Raw genomic sequence first — 25,949 nt, forward strand, 5'->3', positions numbered from 1 at the left:
CTAATTTTTGAATCAAGTGTAGCCTCATGCCCTGTCACTGAGTGACATCAATGAGGAAAGGCATGCTAGGGTCCTTTCTTAGAGGAAACAGAGTCAGTCCAGGGCTTGTGAGTGCAGAACACAGGGCCAGACAGACAGACAGACAGACCTGGATTCTAGTTCCCTATTTGCTGCTTGGTGTCTGGTGAGTGATTCCACCTCGCCTTAAGCCTCAGTTTTCTCGTCTATAACATGGAACGGGCCTAATGGGGTCACTGTGAGCAGCCAGCTTGGGCCCGAATGGCAAGTCCCAGCCAGGGGCCCAGTTGAAGCTCCCTCTAACAGCATTCAACGTGACCTTGAGGTCTCGAGCATGGAGTTCGGGAAAGGGTTGCACCCACAGTTGGTTATGTTTTGGTGTAAGTCAGCAAGACGAAGGGTGGAACATATAGAGGGCTGTCTGGGAGCTTAGGCGAAGGTGGGAACCAGATCCAAATTCTGGGCATTTCTCATTGTTCTTCCTTGTGAGGGTACGACATTCCATGGGTCACCTGGCTAGGCTGCCCACAGGGGTCTGGTGCAGACTGGTGCTCTGCGGGCTGTACAGGGGAGAAAGTGGCCTGGAATCTTCTCTGCTCCTCTCCCCAGGGCTCTTAGAGCCCAGCATTGGTGTCCAGCCAACATGGGAAAGTCCCTCTTCCGTGGATGCCTTGCCCCTTGGGGCTGGATGCCCATGCAAGTCCTTGCCCCCCACGCACGGAGGGGCCTGCAGAGGCTTGGGCTGTGGTGCTGCTGTGGCTCCCCAGGGCCCCACGCGGGGGTGAGTCAGGCTCATATTGAGTTCAGTCCCCACACAACCCACCTTCAGGCCTGCAGTGAGAAGAAGGGGCCTGTGTTCCTAGAGCTGCCGGCCGGTCCCCTGCCCACAGCCTGGGCCCCAGCTGCAGCCAGCTCTGCCAGCAGAGCCTACTCTGTTTATTTGTGCACTGTGGGGAGCTCCAGGCCCCCACCCCTCACTCCCTCCAACCAGGAAAAGACAAGGAGAGAAGCGGCAGCCAGCATGACCTGGAGGGGTGGGGGGTTGGGGGCGCAGGGGTGGTGCACTGCTCTGAGGGCCTGGCTTTCCTCGGACCCCAGCCTCTCCCCCGAGCCTGCAATCCTGGCCTTTTCGCTCTCTGCTCTCCCTCCTCTCCCAAGATGACTTCAGAATTCTCTAGAAGCTCTGGAGACAGACTACCTAGTGTGAGTCCCAGCTCCACCCCGGCCTAACCTTGCAGAGGAAACCTTACAGTTTCTGTAACCGGACCCCCATTTTACAGATGGGGATGGTCGTAGGGTGGATCTTCGAGGGCTGGTGTGAGAAGTCCTTGGGTCCAGGCAGGAATGCGCTTAGCCCCATGCCTATCAGCCTTTGTTCCGATTAGGATTGTCACCTGTGAAACTGAGACCTCCCTAACTTTACACAAAGATCACTTGACGGAGCTGAAAGCATGATTTCTCGATGAGGCCCAGAGAGGTCAAGCACATTGCCATAGCAGCCATAGCAGCCAGACTCTCTGACAGTCACAGCAGATGGGAGAGGGAGACAGGAGCCTTTTCATGGGCTCCCTTTCTCTGAGTGTGGGCCTCATGTTACGGCCATGGCTGGAGGCAGTCGCGGCAGGGGTGGGCAGGTGGCCACGTGTGCGGGAAAGAGGGTGCGCCTGTTCAGAGGAAGCCCAGCCACCCCTCCACTGTAAACTATGGTTTCCGACCCCAGTACTATGGGCATTTGGGGCTAGATCATTCTTTGTCGTGGGGCCTTCGCCCCCTAGATGCCAGTAGAGCCTCCTCAGTTGTGTCAACCCCAAATGCCTCCGGACTGTGCCAAGTACTTCATACACGGAAGTCAGTTTTTCTTGAAACATAGTTCTGGCCCCTGTTTTGGATGGGGAAACTGAGGCACAAAGAGTTTTTTTTTTTTCCCCCACCCAGAATCACCCAATGGGTGAGCAGCAGAGGGGAGATGAGACCGGGTGGTCTGACTGAGCCAATGGGGTTGTGTCCTCAGAAACCAAGCCCCAGGGACCTTGGGAGTCATCCGTCCCAGGCCAGTGCCCCGGGAACCACCTCTCACGATGCCCTCTTCTCTTTCTCTTACTAGGGCGACATGGGAGCACTGGGTCCGATTGGCTATCCAGGACCCAAAGGCGTGAAGGTAAGCAAGAGCCATCCCTTAATCTGGGTCTCGCCCCAGCCAGGCGCCCCCTGGCCCATCTCAGCCCAGAAGGGAGCATGCCCGGGTGCCAGGTTGGGGGAGGGGGTGGAGGCTGGCAGGCCAGGAGCTCAGTTCTCCGCAGACCCGAGAGCCAGTCATCGTGTGCACATCACTGACGGCTGACACACTTCTCGAACGGCAGTCCTTGAGCCGAGCAGGGGTCTCCTTGGTTGCAGACCTCAGGGCACCGAAGTCCAAGGGGGGCATTGCCAGGGGCAAAGACAGTAAAATGGCAGCCAGTGAGCTTAGTCCTTCCCTAAGTGGGATGGGTGAGCCGGGAGAAGACGGGCCAGCGTTGCTAGGGCCTCCTTCCGGGGACGATCCCGTGCGGCCCGCATGCGTGTGACAGTCGGTGCTTGCAGAACCCGTCTCTCTGTGCGAATCCAGCCTTCTTCCCTGGATTTGCCCAGAATGCTGTGTTTCACAAGTCAGATGTCCCTCTCATGCTCCTTCAATCCACACCATTGCCATTTGAGCTGAGGGTCCTTGTCCCCTTTCACAGATGAGAAAACTGAGTGTTGGGTTGGGCATCGAGTGCATGCCAGGTGGGCACAGCAAGCGGGGGCGGGGGGGATTGGTGGTGGGAGGAGTCAAAGGCAGTGAGTGAGCCCCGCCCCTCACTGCAGGACCCGACCTCTGTCTTGCAGGGACTGATGGGGAACGTGGGGGAACCCGGACTGAAAGGTGATAAGGTGATCTGAATACTCCCTTGATGCACCGTGTTTTATCTGCATGCCGACCCCCCGCCCCTGCCACCTTGCTGCTGCTGCTGGCTTCTTGCCAGATCCACTCACCTGCACTCCTGCCTCCTCTCGGGCCCCCCTGAATCTGTGCCCCCCAGCTTCTTCCTTGTAACTCAGGTGGAGCTCAGGCAGATGGTTTGGGGCGTGCCGGCCTTGGGAGGGGGCTTGGGGCGCTGTGAACGCACAGGTCGGGGTGAGGCAAGGCGGGTCTCTGAGTCGGGACAGCAAAGCTGAGGCCAGCGTCTGGGAGTGGAGGCCGAAGCCAGAGAACGCAGAGGGTGGGGTGGGGGGGATGGAGGGGGAGTACTGCTGAGATGACAGGCCCCAGGGCAGGTGTGGTGTGGGGTGCAGAGACCCCCAGAGCTGCGGGAGGAAATGAATCCACATGAACCGCCCCAGGTAGAACCGGACCCCCAACCCCAGAGAGCACGTGGTCTGAAAGTGCAGCAGAAACGCGGGGACAGGCCTCTGAGCCCCTGGCCCGCTTTCTTCCCGCTCTTGCCACGTGTCCTGCCCCCACCGCCCTGCGGCCGACCTCGCTCTGTGCCAGACCACAGCTGGAGGTGGGTAGGTGAGACCCTGGGGCATCTGAGGGACAGAGCCTTGGGGCACTGGGGGCAGTGTCCCAGGGGCTCTGCCCTCTAGCCAGCCTCCTGCCCTCCCCCCTCAGCTCCCAGCAAAGCAGGCCCCCCAAAGGGTGTGTGGGAGGGCTCTCGGGCCCCATCCGGGCATCCACAAGTCTGAGTAGGTGACAGCCACTCCTGCGGCCAGGCTCCCTCTGCACCTGTCTGCAGATCACCTCACTCCCCCTAAACCCGGGAGCCAGGAGCAGGTGTCGGTGCTGGCTCTGGCCGTCCGAGTGCTCTGTGGGGATGTACCCACCCGGCTTCCAAGCCTCGGTGAGATAGGAAGCGTGCCTCCTGAGACCTCACCCACGAAGCAGAAGTGAGGACAGAAGGGGAGAGCCGATGGGGCCCTTGGAGTTCACCTCGCCGGTGCCTCCGTGTCACAGCTGGCCAAACAGCCCCAGAGTTAGAAGAGAGGCCTTAAAGAAAACTCAGCCCTCGGACTTAGAAACACACCCAGACTGTCCTATGCCCCCGCCCCCCAGCCCTAGGTTGCCAGGGGGTGCAGGGCTAACCCCAGGCCTTTCTCCATCTGTCTCCACCGCTTCCATCCCCTGCGGTCCCACCCAAGCCTCTGGCTGCAGTCCCCCCTCCCAGCCTCCCCCTGCTCAGCTCCACTTCTGCCCTGCTGGCTGCCCAGCCCCCTCTTCTGCAACTTTCCCCTTGAGATGGAGGGGCTTTCTGTCGGAGGCAGGGGCTTCCCCACGGCTACCTATCTACTCTGGGGTTTGAGACATGAGCACTCTGGAAATGTTGAAGTCATGCATAAGGGAGAAAGGAAGCAGGGGAGCGGGGGTGTGAGCATCGAGCTTTTTATAGGCCCTTCTGCAGACCTGGCCTCCAGCTCACTGTTCCTCCAGGAACATGGAAATAAATGTGTTACATGGAACTCAGTTGGCGTGCTGACTGCTGGTGCCTGGGACGTTTCGGGATGTGAAAGCTCTGGAAAAAAAAAAAAAAAAGAAGTGGAAGAAATTGTTCTCCTGCCCATAGTTTTCAAGAAAATCAAATATGACTTTGGGGTTGAAGAAAAGAAAAAGAGCCCTCTCTTGTGCCCCTTTAACTGGGGAGGGATCTCCGTGCTGCTGAGAGCGAGGTTCTGATCAGCCCCCTGCCCCCACCCCCCAGGGATGACGGAGCCATCCCTTCGTGTTCCCTAGTCATCCTGACTAGAATCCCAGATTTCCATGACCCGGCCTGGCCTGGCCCCGGTCCCGCTTACAACCACTTGGCCCCGTCTTCCTGCCTGGAGGCGCGTTCTGGAATCAAGACTCCAGCCCCAGCCGTCTCCAAGTCCATTGTCCTGATTTCTTAGGTGTATTTTTAAACATTTTTTTAAAAATCCCCTCTGTTCCTCCTTTAGATATTTAAAAACAAAACAAAACAAAAAAAACCCCAACAAACTTTCTTGGCTTCCAAGCCTCTGGGATATTGTACAGGGTTTTCCAAACTGGAAAAACCAAAGTAAGTTTTTTTAAAAGATTCGTTTTTCTTTCTTTCTTTTTTAATTTTGGCTCTTGTTTTACCAAGGAAGTTTTTCTGCCGGTTCATGGCCTTAGCTGGGTTCCTGGGTTTTCTCCCCCATTCTCCCAATTGCTCCTGGAGCTGGGAATGTTCTCTGAGTTCTGGGGCCAGGGTACTGCTGGGAACGTCCCACGTGGAAGGCCGGAAATGGTAAGGGCTGCATGATGTGACTCCGGTGGTAAGAAGAAACATCTTCCAACGCGGTTCTCTGACAGCTCGTTTACCAGGATGTGGCTGCAAGTGGGGAGGCACCAGAAGAGACCGCCAACAGCCACAATCCGTGTCACCAAGCACGTGCCATATGCCACCTTAGGAAAGAAATGCCAGAGCTAACTCAAGACCCATTTACTCGCTGTTTGCACAGTGGCTTAGCAAGACTACGTCTCTCATGCTGCAGCTCATTAAAAGCAACTAATCAGACTTGGGCCTGAGCTGATGGCTGGCACAGAAGCTCACAGAGGGAAGAAGTGACAGCCCCCAGCCTGGTGGTGAAAAACATCAAGCGATAGATGCAAACACTTAGAAACCCCAGTGGTGGGGGGTGGGGCGTTGTACAGGCTACAGTTGCCCCTGTGTGACGTCAGCGGGTGAAGAACTTGGCAGATCAAGAAACCACTCCTTAGAGCTCCAAGTGCCAGTTCTCCGGCCAAGGCCAGGCAGCTGAGCTCCTGTTAGTGGAGTTTCCAGCTGCCCGCGCACCCCCAGGCAGGTGTGCAGACAGGTCGGCGTGGGACCCCTCAGGGCCTGGCTTCCCTTGGTGGGGGAGGGCGCCTTTGCCCTTTACTCTGACAAGGTCAGATCCGCGATGGGAACAGCCTCGGCAAAGCTGTACCTTGCCAGTGGGTTTGGACTCGGGGAGGCGTCCAGAACCCAGCACAGTCTCCATCGTAACGTTCTTTGCTGGTGTGTATTTAGGGCGAGCAAGGGGTCCCAGGTGTGTCAGGAGGTACCGGATTCCAAGGAGACAAGGTAATTGCAGCCCCTGCCCGCCCCCCCCCCCCCCACTGCTCTTTTCTGATCCGGGCTTTCTTCTTGGGGTTCCTCGATGGACCAGGGTCCCCTGCAACCTGGCTTCACATAATCCTACCTTCTCCAGCCTCAGTACCCCCATCACCATCTCTTCACTGCACTTTACAACAGCCCCCAGCTTCTTCTCTCCTGGCCTGTCTTCTTCTGCTCTGCTCTGTGCTCACAACTGCTTCCTACTGCTCCCAGAGTAAGGTCCTGACTCCTCACCCCAGCACACAGGAGCCTCGTGAGCAAGTTGTTCAGACCCTTTCCTACTCCTTGCTCTTACAGCCCTGGACTCCCCAGAAGCGCCCTCTGCCCCCCCCAAGGTTTTGCACACACGGCTGCCTTGCCTGGCACCCCCCGCCCAACTCAGCATGGCCCACCCTACCCATCATTCAGAACCCTGCTCAGGTACCATTTATTCTACCTGCTTGGAAAGAGGCCATTTCCCTCTCTGTGGGCCCTGAGCAGCCTGTCCGTCATCTGTGGGAGCACTTGGTAGATGGGGACTTGTGCTCAGCCCCCTGCCAGATGGCAGGCTCCCTCCGGACGCCACCCCAGACCGCCCTGCTGTAGCTGAGCTCAGAGTCCTGCACCGACCATGCGGGGCGTGTTTGAGTAAGTGAGTAACTGGCCTTCCTGACTGATGGGTGAACCAAGGCAGCCTGCCGAGGCTGGCTCCTCTCTGCCTGTGTCCGGCACCATGTGGCCACATCTGGACCTCACCCAGCCAGCCAACGAGGCCCAGATGTTGGCCAGCTCTCTGTCTTCCTCTTCCCTCCCTCCTGGCCGGCCTGTCCTGACCCAGCTTCAGTGTCTCCGGATTTCGAGCCCCACAGGCCTCCAGCTTCCCCTGCTGGGCCCCCGTCTCCAGGGTTCCTCACGCACGAGGTCACTGGCAGTGCTTTTGCCTGGAGCCCCGGGTCCCGGTTCTGGGACAGTTTGGTGAGGAACAGGGGCTGCTGTTTCTCCTCTGCGTCCCCGAGGCCCAGCCCATGGGGGTGCCCAGCTGGAGCTTACAAGCAGGGAAAGTGAGGGCGGAGCTTGTCTACCCCAAAAGTTGGTGTTCTCAGGCCTCAGCTGGGCACGGATGACCAAGCAACTGTTCACCTGGCCATTTCTGGTCCTTACTAACCCCAGCCTGCTCTTGACCTTTTCCAGGGGAGCCAGGGATTGCCAGGGTTCCCAGGCGCCCGGGGGAAGCCAGGGCCTCTGGTGAGTACCTTTTGCTCTGACATCCCCCCAAACCTCACACTCTCCAAACAGTCACGAAATGTGGTGGGGGTGGGGGTGGTCACATCCTGGACCTCATTTCCTCCTGCAGCAGCTCTGGGAGACAAGCAGAGCAGGACAGCAATGAGGTTCATCCATTCTACAGATGAGGACACCGAAGCCCACAGAGGCAGGAACTCACCCAGCGTCAGACATCAGCCTCAGGCACTGTCGAGGTCTGGGGAGAATCAGAATCTGGGGCTCCCAGCCAGAAAGCCTTGAAAACAATAGTAGCGTTAGTAACAGCAGGGGGTGTCATGTATTTATTGAATGTTACTCTGTACCAGATCGTTCCCATCCAAGACTTCCTTGATGAGTGCCAGCCACCCCAAGGGCCACAGAATTATTATCCCTCCCATCTTACAGATGGGGAGACTGAGGTTCTGCAAGACAAAATGTCTTGCCCAGGATCCCTAGCTCCTGGTTGTCTAGGCAGATTTCATTCATGCACCCTTGAGCTTTTCCAGCTACCCACAGCCAGGGGAAGATACAAGGGATGGTAGAAAGTGGGCCCTCACTTACCCTTGCCATCTCTTCTCCACAGGGCAAAGTTGGAGACAAGGGATCCCTTGGGTTTCCTGGGCCTCCTGGCCCCGAGGTACGTGATCCCACATTGCCCTGTCTGGCCACAACTGAGAAAGGGGGCTTTGTCCTTGGAAAACTGAGATCCAGAAATTGGGGGGTGGGTGCTACTAACCTGAGGCCACACAGCAAACGAGAGACCGGGGCTGAGAATAGAAATTCTGAGACCAGCGATCTTGCCTTTTCTGACTCTGTGTCCCTGGTGGCTCTCGATGGCGGTGGGACAGAAGCTGGCCTCAGAGACCCTCCCTAGCTCTGTGGCTCCATGTAGAGTTTCCAGAAACAACATCAGGGAAGCCCTCTGAACTCAGTCCCACACCCTTAACAGGAGCACCTGCATTCTCTAGCCTGAGCTCTGAAACTCTTCCAACCACCCACACTCCCCCTGGAAAAAGTTCAAGGCTCAGCGCTCCCAGGAGTGGGGAGCAAGAAGCAATGATAAAATTCTGGTGTTTGAGTGGAGAATGAGAAATCATGAAAGATGATCTAGCAATTAATATAACTTGCCGTAGGTAGGTAGAAGCCTGAGAGGTCCTGGTACATGTGAAAATCTGCACCAGTCCGCTAGCCGTCTATCAGTCAGCGCTCACATTTCACGTCTGACGGGCTGAGGCATGTGACAGCTGAGCTCTTCCACCGGCCCCTCCGGCTGGGACCGTCTCTGGAGACCGGGATGCCCTGTGCCAGGGCTGCCATCTGTCCGGGATCCTCAGCACCCAGGTCCTCCGGGGAGTCTAGGGACCAACCTTAGCCAGCCCCCATCACGTACACACAAGCACACTCCTGGTCTCCAGCCTTGCTCATTCACGAGATCTCAGAGACACAAGCATTGCTCCGCCGAGCTCTCCAGACCCTTCCAAAGTTCACCCCTGCTATCGCCCAGGTAGATGAGGGACGGTCTCCTGGAAGTTCTGACTTCCCACTGTGTTGACTTTGGCTGTGACACAGTCCTAGTGTCGGGCGGATGGAGTTGACCTGTCCTCCCTGGCCTTGACTCCTTCCCCTGGCCACTGAGGAAGAAGACGGGGCGAACAGTCCGGCTTTCCCTGCAGGCTGGCCACGGGGGTGGAGCACACGCCCCTCATGTTCACCGGGCACCTCCCCCGTGCTGGTGGCCTGCGCAGTGTCTTTGGGACAAGAACACGGTGAATTGCCACCAACAACCATGTGAGGGAGGCATTACCACCACCATGTCATAGATAAGGAAACTGAGTCACAGAGTCGTGAAGCGACTTCCTCGGGGTCACTTTACTTGTAGCAAATAAGGTCTGCTTTGGGCACATCCAGGGTCTCTCCCATCTTTGTGTTCTGTCTGGATGGACTCACTCGGTGTCCAGAAGACAGCTCTACACAGCTGGAGATGGAAGCCGATGAGCGTGTCAGCGCCTTCCTGGGTCTCTCTGCTCCTTCAGAGACTCTGGGCAGGAGGGGCTGGGGCGCTGCGACTCTGCGGCCCCTGCTGAATCTGCCTCTTTCACTCATCAGCGTGTCTGATCTGTGTGAGCACCAGAGTTTGATCGGCATCCTGACATGCAGGCTCTCCCTGGAGAGAGGCTCGCTCCGGGCAGGACACGGGACCCCACGTCCTTTTATTTATTTCTTTTTAATTTTAAAAAATTTTTAATGTTTTATTTATTTCCAAGAGAGAGAGAGAGCAGGGGAGGGTCAGAGAGAGAGAGAGAGACACAGAATCTGAAACAGGCTCCAGGCTGTGAGCTGGCTGTCAGCACAGAGCCTGATGCGGGGCTCGAACCTACGAACTGTGAGATCATGACCTGAGCCGAAGTCAGATGCTCAACCAACTGAGCCACCCAAGCGCCCCACCCCACGTCCTTTTAGATATGGATTTTTGTTGAGTGCTCAGCAGGTAGCCAGGCGCTGAGATAAGCGCTCTGTGCGATTCCCTTCAAGACTCAGAATAGCCCTGTAAGGTGATGTTGTGGTTGCCACATTACAGATGAGCAAGCCAAGGCCCAGAGATGCTCAGGAACCTGCCCGGGGTCACACAGTCAGTCAGTGGCAGAACAAGTCTTTGAACCTCTCAGTTTGGAGAAAGACATGGTGCTTTGATTTTTTGTGTTAGTTCAGAATTCAGACCCATTCTTGACTTGGCTAGTCAGAGGGGTAAGAGGATATTTGAGCTGGAATTTAATGGGAGTCCCCAAAAGCTCAGAGAAGGGGGAAAAAACCCCACTTATGACAACATGGGAGGAGGCATTTTGATCTCAGGGATTCATAGAAGATTTTGGTTTCTAGTTGTCAGGAAACTAAGGGAGTAGATGAGGCTGCCCTAAAAGTGAATGCAGTGCTAGGGTGAATTAGCAGAGGTATTACACCGAAAACAAGGGAGGGGATGTTCCCATGCTGGCGTCTGGTGGTCTGTTTACCCCATCATCCTAGGGATTGCCAACAATGGAAGCTGACTGCTTGGAGGTGGCAAGACTGAGGGGCCCTGGGCCCCAGACTAGAAGCCGTTAAAGGAACAGCAAAGGGCGGGCCTCTGGGGAGGGAAGAATTGGTCTCCGAATTGTGCAAAGACCACTGTGGAAAGGACTCCCCTGTGCTTTGTGGGGTCCTCAGGGGCAGCACGACTTGTCAAGGGGAAAGGGAGGGGATTCCGCTCCAGGTCGGGAAGAAGTCTCCATTGCACTGTCATCCGTTGGGATCAGGCTTGGTGAGCCCTCTTTGGTGATATGGGGCAGAGCCTGACACACCTGGCCAGGATGGAGAGGGGTTTCGGCCTCTGGTAGAAGGACCCGAGCTTAATTAGATCAGCATTTTCCAGTCCGTCAGAGTCGCAGCAAACCCGGAACGGAATCGTGTCTGCAGGATCCCCGCGAAGGATGGCGCTTCTCGGAGCCGAGGCTGGCTAGCTACGGCGCTCTGGCTCCGCGGGCCCAGGACTCGGGAGATTCTGGCTGAGACAACCTCGTGTGCGCTGGGAGCTAGGGTTTTGCTTGCATCGTCTTACTTAATTTTCTCAGCAACTCTCCGAGATGCATGGGCTGTCACCGAGATCCCTGTGTGAGATCCCTGCAGGGTCAAGGCAGTTAACTGAGCTGCCCAGGGTCACAGCCCATGCAGGAAGGGGTGGAAACCCGGGCCAGTCCCCCTCCAAGACCTCCGCATTTGGCACTTCCCTTCACCTCTGGGTGACCCCTGCTCTCTGCTTCCCCTGCAGGGATTCCCTGGAGACATTGGCCCCCCTGGGGACAACGGCCCAGAAGGCGTGAAGGTGAGTCCCCTGCCCTGGGTGCTCAGGTCTCTGCAGGAACCCCAGGCCTCCAGGGCTGGGCTCCCTGGCTTGGAATTGGGGGGGGGGGGCGGGGGGAGGGGTCTCACCAGCCTCTGATGGACACGGAGGTGCTGCCTCTGAGACAGCTTTTTGTTCCCTTCTCACCAGGGTAAGCCTGGAGCTCGAGGTCTGCCGGGACCCCGTGGGCAGCTGGGGCCCGAGGTGAGACTATCTGGCCCTGTCCCCTGCCCGTCCCCTGCACCCCTGCCTGCGCCATCCTGGGTCCTGGAAGGCCTTAGCTGGGGACCAGGGACCTTCACCAGGATGAACCCCTGGACTCTCTCGGGCCCGCCCTCTAGCTCATCCTTCACAGTCCTGCCCCGTGACCCTGCCAAGGTCGTTCTCTGCCCTGGCCTGGCTGGCAGGTGGCTCTCTCCCTCCCCGGCATCCCCATCACCCTGGGGTTCCCTCTCTGGGGCCACTGCCTCTGCCCCTGCAAGGCTTATGGGAGGGGTGATGTGGGAGAGTAGAAATCGTCAGCTCCATTTTACAGGGGGGACCCTGATACTCAGAGTGGAGACACTGGGTTGGGTCCCGTGGTCAGTGGTAAGCAGGCTCAGGATTCAAATCCACATCCACTTGAGTCCCAGACCCATGACGTAGACCCTATGCTATTGACTCTCTGCTCCTGGGAGCTGCCGCGGGGGGTTGGGGGGGGCATCCCCAGAGAATTCTATAACTTGCAGAGCTAGTAAAGGGCAGAGTGGAGATTTGCTTATTTCCTCATTCATGCTGCAGGGATGAGACGTTCTCTATGGGTGGGCCGATTGGGCACCACACGGGCTGGCCCCAGAGTTTGTCTGCACATGAGGCCCCCCCACCACCCACCTGGGCTCCGGCCCCAAGGCCCCCGTGACACGCAGCCCCGGGTGAGGGTAGAGGAGGCCTGGACTTGCCACAACCACAGGCAGGCGTCCAGCCGACATGGATCCCTTCGCTGGCTGGTTCGGGGTCTGGCGGGGTCCCAGCGCTGGCTCCGGGAGCTGCCACGTGGGGCTGCTTTCCTGGAAGCTGGAGGGGTGGCGGCCCTGGAGGGGGCCTCTCGGTCAGGCCCGGCATGTCAGAGAGGCCAATGGGGAGGCTTCCCCTAGCCTGCGGGAGGGCCAAGAGAGGAAAGGGAGGGGAGGGGAGAGGCGCCAGCCACGTGCCTCTGTCTACACCCACGTTCCCACTAGACAGACTGCCACCTGCTTACGTCTTCATTGATTCTGTCATCCACTCCTGCATTCATTTGCAGCTGCCTCTCCTCCCTCTCTCGTGGCCCTGTCCCTAGTGTCACTCATCACACATCCGTGAGTCGCTGCACACCCATCTTGAGGGGTGTTTGCGACGATGTAGGAGACAGGGCCGCGAGAAGGAATAAGAGCTCATTGCCGTCCTCCAGAAACTCAGCTTAGGCTAATCATCATACTTTAGGATGATCCTCCCCCTTCCGCACCATTTTACAGGGGAAACTGAGGCACGGCGAGGCTAACGTCTGCCTTAGCAGAATCAATGGAGGAGCTCAGAATAGGGCTAGTGTCTGAGCTGCAGTCTGGGGCTCTGCATCCACAGCACGTGATAGGGTTTGACTTTCTGCCCGGCCCTGCAATGAACCTGTCACACTCAGATGACATGGGGGCCCCATTTGTGTGGAAGTCCTTGTGTGGCCTGGGAGGGGGCCCAGTGGCGGGGACCAGACGCACCATTTCTCTTGGTCCAGGAAGGTTCTCCTCTGTCCGTCCCTTTCCCTCCTTACGGGTCAAGTTCTCTGAGACTCTCACTGGAGTAATTTCTCCTTTTTTCCTCTCTTGTGTCTCCCACCTCTAGGGAGATGAGGGACCCATGGGGCCACCCGGGGCCCCTGGCTTAGAGGTGAGTGTCGCTGGCCCCCAGGGGAGGTGGGATTTGTCGCCAGCTGTGTGCAGACAGGCACTATCTGGGAGGTGCTGTGCAGAGAAGTCATTGGAGGAAGCCTTGGGCCAGCTGGAGAGGGGACTAGAACAGACCCCACGGGAGAGAGACAGGAGGCAGGAAACCGGCCGGCCGTGCTGGGCTGTACTTGCCTGCATTTGTTTCTCTGCAAGAGTGGCATCGCTGATCTTAGTTTCATCCAAGGTCTTCAGGCTCAAAGAGCCAGGGGGTTAGCCCCCCAGAGCCTAACCTTGCACCTCTCCCCACCACTCGGCTCCAAGTGGTCCCTCACAGGGTCCACCCCAGCTGACGCGTGGTTTGGTCTTGGGGCCTGCTTGCCCTCTCCAAAAAATGATCGGAGACCCCAAGCGCTTTTCTTTGTGTGGGTTCCACCTATTGATACGAGTGATTAAAACTGAAAACTTTTCAATGTATTTATTAATTCATTTGAAGTAACAATAAACCCCTTTCATGTGAACAAAAATAATAGTTCTACAAACAAAACAACCCGCTATATTTTCCAAAGCAAAATAATCTAATGAAAAGAGTGGCATTGTTTTACCGTTTTTGCAAATCTCTTTAATGTCTGGCTTTAATAGAAGTCAGCTGGATTCTCCCATCCGCTTCTGTACTCAATCTGTTGATGGGACCGCCTGTCATGTAGCCTCTGGAAAAGTCTGCTCACACTCAGGAGAAGGAGAGAGACCCAGCAAACCACGTCTTAGCCTTATTATGAACATAGTTCTGATGTCATCAGTCCTCTGAAAGGGCCCCAGGGACCACAGGGGTCCCCGGACCACACTTGGAAAACCACCGGCATAAACTCTCAATTCCCCTGGGCCCTTTAGCTTCCGTGCCCTTCCTCCCTTTTCCTCATTCCTTGAAAGCAAGTTTCAACATCCCCGTTTGCAAACAGGACAGGCCTGGGAGGGGAAGCTTCCTTGAGGTCACACAGGTGCAGACCCCTCCCTGCGTCTCCAGAATAGCACGGTGGCCCTTGGGGCTCTGAGTCGCCTGTACCAGGGCTGGGGCCCCAGCAACACTGTCCCCTCCTCGCCCCGCTCAGCGCTCCCTCACTCACCTCTCTCTATTGCAGGGCCAGCCTGGCAGGAAGGGGTTTTCTGGTAGGCCCGGCCCGGATGGCATGAAGGTGAGGGGTCCTGGAGGTGACTGGGCTTGGTGGGTGGGTGGGGGGACCCCTGGGGAACAGAAGAAAAGGGGAGCCAGCAGATGAGGGCCCCAGGAAGGACCCTGAATCCCACAGGCTGTTGTGGGAAGGAGGGAGAGGGTCCCCATTTCTCACAACGTATTGGTACCAGAGAGGGGAAAAAATGACCACAAACTGAATTCCAGCAGTGGGTAGTGTTCAGGTGACGATGTGATGCCCGAAGATGATGTGGTGGAAGAGTTCACAGGATGGGAAAGGCCTGTGCGTGTGGACGCGGTGGAGGCAGGAAGCAGGTTCCGGAAGGAAGGTCACAGTGCAAGTCCGTGTTCCTGGATGCTTGGAGCAGAGGCTGCAGTGTAGACTGGGGCTCTCCCCGGGCTGTGAGAGTATAGGATGCTTCCATGTCCTTCTGCGGGCCTGTAGGGTTTCCCCCGTTCTGTGCAGTAAATATGTATTACATTTGTTAGCAGTTTTAAGTTACGAAGGAAGAGCTGGCCTGCGTAGGGGAGGGTTGACCTCGGCACATGGGCACGTGGGCAGCCTTGCTTACTGGCTTTCTAAGGACTCCCCTTGAGAGCTGTGTCGGGCCACGTTTGCAGCTGGGCCGACTTGCCAGAGTTAGGGCAGAGCCAGGGTAGCTCAGGTCATCCGCATCGCCCCCCCCCCCCCCCCCCCCCCCCCCCCCCCCCCCCCCCCCCCCCCCCCCCCCCCCCCCCCCCCCCGCTCAGGGGACATGGTCCCTGTGTCTGCCTGGCCCCTCTGGTTCTCATGAGCATGAGGTCTGGGGCAGAAGCTGGAGGGGAGGACGAGGCACAAACCCCTGATTGCGGTGAGCCGCTTTCGTCCGTGAGCCAAACTCCTGGCTAGTCCGGGCCCTTGGCCTGCCCTCTGAGGTCTCCGTCTCTCTCCCTCGTTTGCCAGCTGGGCTCCTGCGGTGGGAGCAGTGACACAGTCTGGGTGGATTTATCCCCACGGGTCTGCTCGCCTCCCTGCTGCCCGCGCTGTGGGGAGACCAGGGCAGCTGTGGCTGCCGGACTAGCAGGAGCCACCCCAGCACGGGATCAGCCTGGCAGACGAGGCTCCAAGAGGCCACCAAGTGTGAGAGCTGGAAAGAGCCTATAAGACAAATGAGTCTGATTCCCCTTATTTGTCGTTGGGGACCCTGAGCCCCGGGCAGAGACAAGACTCACCAGTCATTTCGCGAGCCAGTAGCAGAGCTCTGGGGGGTCAGCGTCTAGGGTCCAAGTGCCCTGACTCCCTGATCCCCCGCTCGGCCTGTGGTGGGACAGCTTGATACAGTAGGAGTGGGGATTTCAATCTGTCAGATCCAAGTTTCCAGGTCAAGCCCTACCTCTAGCTTGCTGTGTGGCGTGGAGCAGATCACTTCGCCTCTCTGGGCTTCCGTCACCACCTCTACAACATGCGGGGGGTTGATGAAGGGCCCCGATGAGATACAGACGTTAGAGTCAAGTGGTGGGTGGCGAGGGCCTTGTCTGCGGCTGGCGGTCCTGTCCCAAGTGTCCATTGTCCCCACCGTTTGAGATCTACAAGGCCAGACCCTGGAGTTGAGGTTCCTGTCCTTCCCTATGGGTGGGGACGAAGGCCAGTCAGCTGGGGTATTGCCCAGGGGGACCTAGACTCCCATCACCCATCCCAAGTGACCCTCCTCTTTGCCTCCTTGCAGGGAGAACCAGGTGACCCTGGACGGCCAGGGCCAGTGGGTGAGCAGGTAAGGCAATGCCGGTCTCTGACCACAGTGACTTTCTTTATGAAAACTCACTCGGTGCCAAGCCCTTTGGTAAACGCCCCACACATTGGCCTTGCGTTCCCAGGCCTGCTCCTTGGCGCAGTTATCGAGGCTCTCCTTTCCTCTGATATGGTCACTGGCTCTCCGCAGGGGCGAAGTCCCTGAATGAGAAAGCCGTGAATCACAGTCCCGTGGCCTGGCTCTGCAGACGTTTTTGGAGCATTTGCCCAAAAGGGGTTACATGACTTTTGCTCCCAGAACGTTAAAACTGGAAGGCCTTCTCCAGTGGCCCGCTGTGCCCCGTTTACAGATAGGGACTCTGACAACCAGGGAGCCATGACCACCTGCTAGGAGCCCGTGGTCCAGGCAGCCCTAACTTAGAAGGACAGTGACATTCAAGCCAGTGGCGCTTGCTAGCTGGGAAGTCAGGTGAAGTTCGGAAGAAGAGAGCGGGTCTCAAGTCCTTAGAAAGGAGGTTTGAGAATCACCAGCTTCGTTATCGAGGCCGAGGGCCCTTGGTGCTACAGAGAAGCAGGTGTGAATTCTGGGAGAACACACAGCGTAGCCTCTCCTCTGCAGCCCACCACTGCCTGAGAGCCTAACCTCTGGGCTTGGAGGTCAGGTTGAAAGGTAGCAATCTCCCCCACTGCCTTAAAGAAGGACCTCGCCCCCTGAACTCTGCAAGATGCTAGTTCAGGCCAGAAGGAGGAATGGCATTGGGGACCCAGAAGAATCCATCTCTGCTGAGAAACGCCATCGGTGGCGTGAGAGCCGTGCACGACGGGCTTCCTCACCAGGCCTGCAACATCTGTTGGGGGGAAGAAAGGAATTAAAGCAGGGGGTGGACTGGATTTTTGAAACCTTTCCAGTGTCATTCGAGCGCATTCTGTGGGAAGCCCGGGAGTTTGGAAGGGCTGTCACGGCCTGGATATATTTCCTGATTGGAAAAAAGAGGCAATGCGATCAGCAAATTTAATTTCATAGTTATGCTGATGGTAAGGGCCCTCGGGAAATAGATACTCCGAATCTTAGCATGTTGGAGCACAAAGGGCCCTCGCAGAGCACTCTGTACCGGGGTCCTAACTTTTTTGGGCCTTTGGACCCTTTGGCAGGCTGGTGAAGCCCATGGACCCCTTGTCAAGAATTTTTAAATGCCAAAAAGTGCAAAATGAAGGATTGCAAAGGCCGTTGATTGTCTCGAAATGCAATAATGAAAGTACATTGAATGCGATCTTGTAGCCCTCCTTCTTTATGGATGCATTAAATAATGAGATCCAGCAGCTGTCTGAGAGCAACCTCAATTTTGAACAGTGACAAGCCTCAGTGACACATTTTGAAATCTCTGTGACAGTGACTGCACTGTGACACGTAAATATCCGTGACGGGTACAGGTACCACGGGCTTGTCGGCTACACTCAGATTTGAATTGATGCTCAATTTCAGTTAGAGGTCAGCGAAAATGAAAGTTGTAATTTTTTTTTCCTATTCAAGTTCAGGGACCCCCTGAATTCCATCAGCGGAGGCTTGCAGGAAGCCCAGTGTAAGCCCCATGGATCCTAGCCCACGTCGGCCATCTGATTAGCAAAGATGACCGAGCAAGGTCGCGGCTAAGCTGGGGCCAGGCGGAGTGGGCATCTGGCCTGGGGCAGCTGCACGGAGGGGCCTGTCTGAGCTGTGGGGCAGAGCTGGAGCCCTGCAGCTAGGGTGCCGTGCCAGCTGTGCCCTTGGCCCCGCCCCCTGTAGGAAGGGGCGGGCATCTCCCGTTCAAGGCAGAAGCAGAGAGTCCCCGGGGAAGGTCCTCCTTAGGATCACAGTATCAGCTGCACTGATCAGGCTCCTGTGAGGCACCAGGCTCTGTGCTAAGCACTCTCTCCCCTGCTGCCTGTGATTCCCTCCCCAACCCCAGGGTGGTAGACGTTAGTATCCCCATTTCACGAATGAGCAAACTAAGGCTCTGAGAAGTGAGGTAACTTGACAAGATCTCCCCCGGGCAGTAGCACCAGTGTCCAAGCCAAGGTTGACCCTCGGGGCCTCTGGATTCCCAAGATCTGCTTTGGAGGGGCTGGAAAAAATCATAGACCTCCTGAGCCCTTGCTCCCTAAGAGTGTCCATGGCTCGTCAGCAAGCCCTGTCCTAGGTGCTGGGGACACAAAAATGATCACAGGCATGGGCCTTGCCTTTAAGAAGCCCTCTGTATCAGGGGAGAAGCCAGGCATGTAAACACTCCCTCCCTGGGACGTCTCTTTCAGTAGAGGACCCACAGCTGTCTTGTTCCGGGTGCATGTCCAGTGCCTAGCGCCACGTCCTGCGAGGGAAGGGAAGGAGGGAGGGAGAAAAACTCCCACAAGCAGACAACAGCCCTTTATCTGTAGACAGCGTGAGGCCCAGGGCAGGCTCCTTCCCCAGGCCGGGGGCTCAGATCCTGCCCGTGCAGTGCCCGCAGTGGGTGACTGTCCACCCCCATGTCTTCCGGCCACCTGGAGGGGAGCCCGCGGTGCCCACAGCGGTCAGAGCTGCTTCCCCACCCACACCACCAGGTGGGAGCCCTGGGCCCCTGGGGCTGGCTTCCCGGCCAGCCTCATCTCCACCCGCAGGATGGGCCTGCCAGCATCTCCTGGGACACTTCCCCTTGGGTGTCCTGGGGGCCCGGGTGGGGAAGTGGGGCACTTGCTGTATGGCCTGTATTCATTAGGATCCTGTTTGGCTTCTTGTTTGAGGTTTATGACCCGCCTGCCTTCCAGGACCCAACAACTCATAAATTTAAAGTAGCTATGAAATTTCTGTTTCTCTGGGCCAGTCGGGCAGGGGCCTCTTAACAGAGCCGTTTTTATTCCCTTCACTCGGCATCCTCTAAATGTCTGAGTGCTCCCTTGTGGGGCGCTCGGGCCTCCGTCTTAACCCTGTGCCCTTTTAAAATAAATTAGAACAGGACAGGAGAGAACTAACGTTTATGGAGTGCCTACATGTGCCATGCATTATCTCCGATACTCAGAACAACCCCGGGGAGACCGGGAAAGACCTTTATCTCAAGTGCCCCCCTCTGCAGGCGAAGAGGCTCGGAGAGGCTCTGTGACTTTCCCAGGGTCCACAGATCTAAAGGAATGACAACAACCCAGAAAAAGTGTCCGGTGTAGGGCTTGGCACTCCAAGTGCCGGCTGTTGTTAGTAATATTGCCGTCACGGCGAAAAGAACTCTAGTTTTTTTTAAAAGTTAAGTTGTTGCAACAGTCAAATACTTGGTTACTGTCTGTGACTTCTTAGCCATGACCTCATACCTGGTACCTCACTCCTCGCACCTCATACTTCAACCCTGAAGGGTCTCTGAGCCCAGCGGACCAGGACCTCCACTGTGGGGCAGTGGTGCCGGGCTGCAGGGGCCACCTGTGACCTGTTCCCGGCCACATGTTTTGGAGGTCCCCGGGGTGGTGGCACGGGTGCATGCCCTTGGAGCCACAAGGACCAGAGGTGAATCCCAGACGGCAGCCTCAGGACACCCGTGGTGCGTGGTCAGACCTTCAAACTGTCTCTGAGACAGAGCTGACCCTTTGGGAATGGGCACCACGTTTTCACCCTAGTTACTGACGGGGTGGCCAGCAGCCCTGCCTCAGTGTACAGCTTGCAACTGCTGATCTGTGCCGGCGCGGGTTCAAGGTCTGCCCCTTTCTAGGTACAGTCTGGGGACAGAGAGCAAATTGTGTGGGATAGATCCACTCACCCCTCGGTCTCCTGATTCTCCCAGAAACACTTGGCTGCAAACCTGAGTTCTTCCAAAGCCATCGTCGCGCCTCTGAACTGTGCCAGACCTCCTCCCCCACCCCGCTTTGCTCGAACTTTCCTTAGCAGGGAGGAGTGTGGGGTCCGGACAAGGAATTGTCTGCTTTCCCGGGGTGGCTCCCCCAGGCTGTTCAGGTTCACTGTGCGGTGCGCGTGTGTCGACTCGGGGCCAGCGAGGCCGGCAGCCACCTAGAAGAGCCTCTGGAATGCAGAGGCAAGTTCTTGCCCAGTGGAGTTACACAGAGCAACGGGAACCGCAGTATGAGCGTGTGTGTGCCCTTCGGAAAGGAGAGGAAGCCTCGCACAAGACAGTAGAAAGGCCTCTACTTCCTATGTTTCAATCAAGACTTCTGGCAGAGGCTGGGACACTGTTTCCACCCTGGCTCGTGGGGTTGTTTCTTTCTTTGAAACAGCCCCAGAGCCCTGAAAGATGGGGACAGATTTCCCAGCATGGCTTAAGGGCCATCCCCGTCCCCCTCCCCACCCCCTCAGGCGACCGCCTCCCAGCCTGCTCCTGGCGCGCGGGAAGAATGTGTGGTGCTCCCAGGGATGCTGGCAGCGGCCCCACCGCTTGGCTCTCGAATCAGAACCATCTGGTGGAGTGAGGGAAGTCAGGACAGCGCCTGGAGAGAGGCAGTTCTCCTCTGTGCCAGCCCCTCCCCTGACTGCCGCATTACCAGGCCCCGGGCAGCCGGCACACGGGAGGCACCCCGGAGATGCAGGCGAGCTGCCTTCGAAACCCAGCACATCCTTGAATTCACGTTGCTACCTCTTTTCTCTTGCTTTCGTGAATGTTTCTTCTAGGGACTTCTGGGATTCATTGGTCTGGTCGGGGAGCCGGGGATCGTGGGAGAAAAGGTGAGTTGTGTTGGGGGCGGGGAGGGGGAGTGGGGTGGGGGCGGGAGGGATATATAAACAAATAGAACTTGTGGCTGAAATCTTAAAAAGATGAAGGGGCCAGGTGCTCTGGAGACTTCAGACTTCTTTCCCGCCTGGCTTCCCCTTGCTTCCTAGCGTTCCACACCCTCAAAGAGCCATTGTCCTCTTTCCCAGCATCCCCTGGGGCTCTGCCCCCGTCAGCACCGCCAGGCGCCCCTGTGTGACCAGCAGCTAATCCACGTGGTGTGGGCCTTCCCTGATGCTCCCTGGCACAGCACAGGGCTGGGCGGCAGAAGGGAGGTACAGGCCATCTTTTTTTAAAAAGGGCACAATCCCTTAGGCCGCCTTGTTTAGTCCCCCGGCAGCTCCGTTTTACAGACCAGATAACCGAGGCCCAGACTGGGAGGCTGACTTGACCAAGGTCGCCCAGGTAGGAAGTCACAGAGCTGGGATGTGAACCAGGTTCAGTGCCTGGGGCCTCACGGTAGCTCCCAGCCCACAGGCACCGTGTGGTTTCCGATTTCTCACCATGGGCCTTGGAGGGTCCCTGCTTTCCTTTTCTGTGCTTATCTGATCTCCACGCTGGCCTTCTGGGGAGCCCATATTACTCCCACTGATCGGATCAAGAAACTGAGGCCCAGAAAGAGGAAGCCTCTGCCCTCCATCACCACCACCACCTCCTTCTCCTCCTTCCTCTCGATTTTCTCCCCTTCCTCTTCTCTTTCTAATTGACATTTTATTTTGAAGTAATCATAGAGTCACAAGATGTTGCAGAAAACAGTACAGAGGGCTCCCATGTGCCCTTCACCCTGTTGCCTCCCATGGTCACATCTTGCGCAACCGTAGGGCAGTATCGGACCAGCTCTGGCCTTCTGTTGTGCAAATGTTCCATGTCCCTCCTCGTCTGCAAGCCGTTGCCCGTGCCCCTCCCCCGGCCAGGTACACCCCTCCTAGATGATAGTCTACATGATGGTCGGATCTCCTTCGGCTACCTCGGGTCCAGCAGGGCTTCCCGAGGGGGGCCTTCCCCACCACACCCCCGAGTCCAGGTGGCTCAGATCCTCTGCTGGAGGGCCTTAGCACTGAGACCCCCGCCCCCACTGCACCTCCCCCGGCTTGCATCTGTGTTGGTGATTTGTGGCTCACATCTTCAGGCGCTAGTGTGTCGTGCCAGGCACATAGTAGATGTTCAATAAATGTTTGCCGGCTGAGCGGATACAAACACAGGGCCTCCCCACAACAGCCAGGATGCAAACCCAGAGCCCCCTCCTCCGGCAGTCTCTGTCTTCTACACCCATCATCTCTGCCACGTCTGTCTGGATGGATCAGGAGGAAGGGAGTTGCTCCAGCATCTCATCTCTGGGCAGGGGATGGGGCGAGTGAGAGGGACTTCCCTTACCATCTCCAGCCCAGGGGACACCAGGCCCAATGAGGACCACATGATGTGGGCCAGCATCAAAGGGGACAATGTTATTAGCTCATCCTGGCTCGGGACCGCCCGTGCCCGAGGGAAGCCCTCTGCGGGGCGTGGGTGCCGAGGCCTCCCGGGCCTTGCCGGGTTCCTGGCTTCTGCTGGGTGAAATCCCAGCACCCCTGTCACCATGCTGGGTGATGTGACTGTAGACCTCAGACAAGTCCCTGCCCCTCTTGCTACACCTGCTTCCCCTAGAGCCACCCCACAGCTGTCACCTCCCTGAATTGCTGTCTCCATCACAGGGTGACCGGGGCATGATGGGACCCCCAGGCGCACCCGGACCCAAGGGATCGATGGTAAGGAACAAGTGTGCACGCCTTGTGCTTTCCTGTCCCTGTCCTGGTGACAGTTCCGCTCTCCTCTGCCTGCTTCCGCAGACCCTGGGCATTAAGAAAGACCCGCTCCTTCTGCTTCCAAGAGACCTGGCTGCCACCCTCAGGGCCTTGGGCTGGGGCTGGGGCTGAGCCCGCCGAGGCGAAGGAGGAAGGCCACCTGCTTCAGCTGACTCCCCCTCTCTCATCTCTTTCTTGGTAGGGTCACCCTGGAACTCCCGGTGCTGTTGGGACCCCCGGAGAGCCTGGGCCCCCGGTAAGCAAAGCCCTCGTGTTCCCCAAGTTCAAACCCACTGTCGAGTAATGGGGAGGAGTCCAGACAAAACCTGGGTTTGAATCCCAGCTCCATATTGCCAGGGGAGATCACTCAGCTTCTCAGAACCTAGATTTTCCTCATCTGAAAAACAAAGTAATCGTGGTCGTGATAGTGTCATTACATGGGTTAAACGAAACCGGCGGCTACTGTTCATTATTACGTGGTGATGTTCCTAGCACAGGGACATCTTGGTTATTAGTGCCATTATTGCTTTGTTCATTCACTCTGGAAATACCGTGTCACGTGTGCCTGAAGCCGCTCCAGGAGTGGGGGGCGGGGGCGGGGGCGGCAGCGTGAACAAGGGAGAAAACTGCCGCTGCCCATTAGGAGATTATATTCTGGCATTTGGGAGAGGAGAACCCAGTAAATAAGGGACGTCTGCTGTGGAGAAAGTAGGGGAGAAGATGCGTAATGCTGGGGACACAGTGGATGAGAGTTAGAGCATGGGGGCGAGGACACAGGGGTCCGGGCTTGTGATGACTGAGGAACCAGGGGTATTCCTAAGGATCCCAAGGCAGGGCTGGGGGTGGGAGAGACAGGGTAGTTGGTGAGGGCGATGTTGGGGGGGGGGGCTCTCATTCCGAGCCCCCGGAGCTTCTGTTGCCTCTGTCTCTGTGGATGGAGGCTGGAGGCTGGGAGGGACTCACTTCAGCCAAGGCTCGGGCTCAGAGCCGGGAGTCCCCTCTGGGGAGGTGGAGGAGTGGGCTTCAGGCAGGTAGAAAGGCTGCAGGGCACAGGGACCCGCCCAGGCTGGATCCTGGCACAGGGCTAGGGGATGGGGTCCCTCCAAGGGCCAGACTCTGGGACTGCCTGGAAATGGGAGCCTTTGATGGTCTGAACCCGAGGGAGGTGTGTACACACTGTTTCTCTATGCCCCTTAGGGAAGACAAGCCAGCCCGGTTCCCAAACTCTTCTGTGCACCTACTATGTGCCGGGCATATGCTCAGCCTCCACATGTCAGGCAGTGGGAGGTGCTGAGGAGGGAAACGGAGGCACTCCTAGTGCAGGTGTGAGATGAGAGCCAGCACTCTGAACTCCTGGCATTTCCCCCCTGTTACTGTGGAGGGAGGAGAAGCCACTTCCGGCCTGGGGCTGGAGGGGCTGGTGGCGCTGGCTGGTGGCTGAGGGTCCCGATTTGTAATCTAGGGTCCTAGCCCACCCAGCCTGAAGGCTGCCCTCCCGTCTCTCTCCCGAAGGGCTCACAGGCCCCACATACGAGGGCCTAGCAGATGCTCTTGCAGATGCAGTGATTGGGGACCATCAGTGTGGCAGGTGCCCAGGCTAGGGTCCATCAGCAAATTGTAGCTCCTTTGCCCTTGGACCTCAGCCTCTCTGGGCCTCAGTCTCCCTATCTGTCCAGCAGGAGGAGGAGCCTGGAATGGAGTTGCTAGGGCAAAATGGCAGGCCGGTGGGAATTGGGAAAATCACGGGGACATCCGAGCCAGGGTACGGAAGGAAAGTGCTGGCCTCCTTTGAATCCTCCACCTCTATGGCTCCACTGACCTCCTCCCCACTCTGCGTCCTCATTGTTCCCGCCTGTTCCGGAGTTGGGGGGGGGGAGGTGTGGCTCAGACTGAGTGAAGTCAGTCCCATGCGGCTTTCAGACCCCAAGGCTGCCATTGATCGGCATCACTGTAATATGGGCCTGGTCATCTGGATCTCTTGGGGTCCCTCTGGCCAGCCGACTGCCCTCGTGCTGTTGGGGGTGCAGCATAGCACCGAGGTCCAAAAATCTGACTTCAGAATCAGACGCACATGAGTCAAATCCCGGCCACTTTCTATCTGTGTGATTGTTGGCAATATCCACAGCTTCTCCGCCTCCACTTCCCCGTCCATAAGCCAGCGTCGTGCTACCTTCATGGTGAGGTTGTTATGAGAAATGAGTGGTAATAGTGCATGCTGTAATGCTTAGCAAACCATCTGCATACACCCAAGGCATAACAACTGGTAGCAATAAGAATTACTGACTATTTATTAGCTGTGGTAATTACCACTATTGTGAATGAAGACTATTACTATTAAGGTGGCATTTCTGATGATAGTGTTCACATCTGATGGGCATTTTCCCACTTTTCCAATCACATAAATATCTGTGTTCTCCTACAGCCCATCGAGGTCAGCCCAAATCATGATCTTCATTATCTGGGGGACTGGGGACAGGTTCCAGACATCAAGCTACTGCCCCATCCCCCGACCAAGAGAGCCTATTCTAGCTACCCTTTCCTGGGGACCTTCCATGTCATTTTGTCTTCCCAGCAACTACGGGAGCTAGGGCTTCTTCTTGTCCCCATTTTATAGATGATGAAACGGAGGCCCAAAAGGTTGAAATCACTTGCCGAGGTCACGGAATTAGGAAGTGGCAGAGCTGGGATTTGAACCTGGTTCTCTGGTAGAGCAGTCTGCTCTTTTAAGTCCTCTATTCTACCACCTTGAAGTCAAGACTTGGCTCCTGAAGTTTCCCGGTGACGCATTGCATGCCTTCGGCAGTCCGAGATCCTGCTATAAACTGGCTCGTTCTCACCCAATCTTCCTGTCTCCTGACATCCGGGAGTCAGATATGCTTTCTTACTGGGCCACGCCTGGGTCCTCACCATGCTTGCTCTGCTGACGAGGGGCAAGTGGGGACCCAGCCCCTCACATCAGCCCTTCGGCATCCACTGACCGAGGGTCTGTACCCCTCAAGGCCACAGGGAGTGACAAATGGGAACGGCAAGTTTTTCCCGAGGCCCTAAATGGAGCTGGGCCTCTCCCTGGTATTTGGAGGGGAATGAAGCCGCCTCTTCCTTGTAAAAGGAGCACGCCCAGTCTGAGGCTCGCTGCTGAGCTGGGAGGCTCGTGGAGGGGTCCTGGCTGGCCGGCTGTGGGTGAAAGCGCTACTTGGTATCTGCAGCTAGGGCCGGAACCCGGGAGAGAAGTGGGACAGCAAGGCAGCCTGTTGCCTCCTTCTCGCTCCCCTACACCCTCTGTCCTTTCCTGCTGTTGGATTGTTCGTGGTTCCTTCAACAGATGCCTGCGTTCTCGTCATGGGCCTGCGCCGGGCCCGGTGTTGAGCCTTTCGGAGAACAAAGGCAACCCTG

General features: G+C 57.2%; 1 protein-coding gene across 1 annotated transcript in view; it reads left to right on the top strand.

Moving 5' to 3' along the window:
• Positions 1-25,949, top strand: part of COL27A1 (collagen type XXVII alpha 1 chain) — a 153,393-nt gene that overhangs the window by 82,368 nt on the left and 45,076 nt on the right. Inside the window, exons 18-30 of the mRNA XM_039241124.1 lie at positions 2,123-2,176; positions 2,884-2,928; positions 6,045-6,098; positions 7,302-7,355; positions 7,957-8,010; positions 11,176-11,229; positions 11,398-11,451; positions 13,099-13,143; positions 14,279-14,332; positions 16,035-16,079; positions 20,676-20,729; positions 22,467-22,520; positions 22,759-22,812. Of these exons, the coding sequence (XP_039097055.1) occupies positions 2,123-2,176; positions 2,884-2,928; positions 6,045-6,098; positions 7,302-7,355; positions 7,957-8,010; positions 11,176-11,229; positions 11,398-11,451; positions 13,099-13,143; positions 14,279-14,332; positions 16,035-16,079; positions 20,676-20,729; positions 22,467-22,520; positions 22,759-22,812 (675 nt within the window). The remainder of the gene's footprint in view (positions 1-2,122; positions 2,177-2,883; positions 2,929-6,044; positions 6,099-7,301; positions 7,356-7,956; positions 8,011-11,175; positions 11,230-11,397; positions 11,452-13,098; positions 13,144-14,278; positions 14,333-16,034; positions 16,080-20,675; positions 20,730-22,466; positions 22,521-22,758; positions 22,813-25,949) is intronic.

This window comes from Hyaena hyaena, unplaced genomic scaffold, assembly GCF_003009895.1.
Source record: "Hyaena hyaena isolate Hyena2069 unplaced genomic scaffold, ASM300989v1 scaffold_6, whole genome shotgun sequence".
NCBI classification, from domain to species: Eukaryota; Metazoa; Chordata; class Mammalia; order Carnivora; family Hyaenidae; genus Hyaena; species Hyaena hyaena.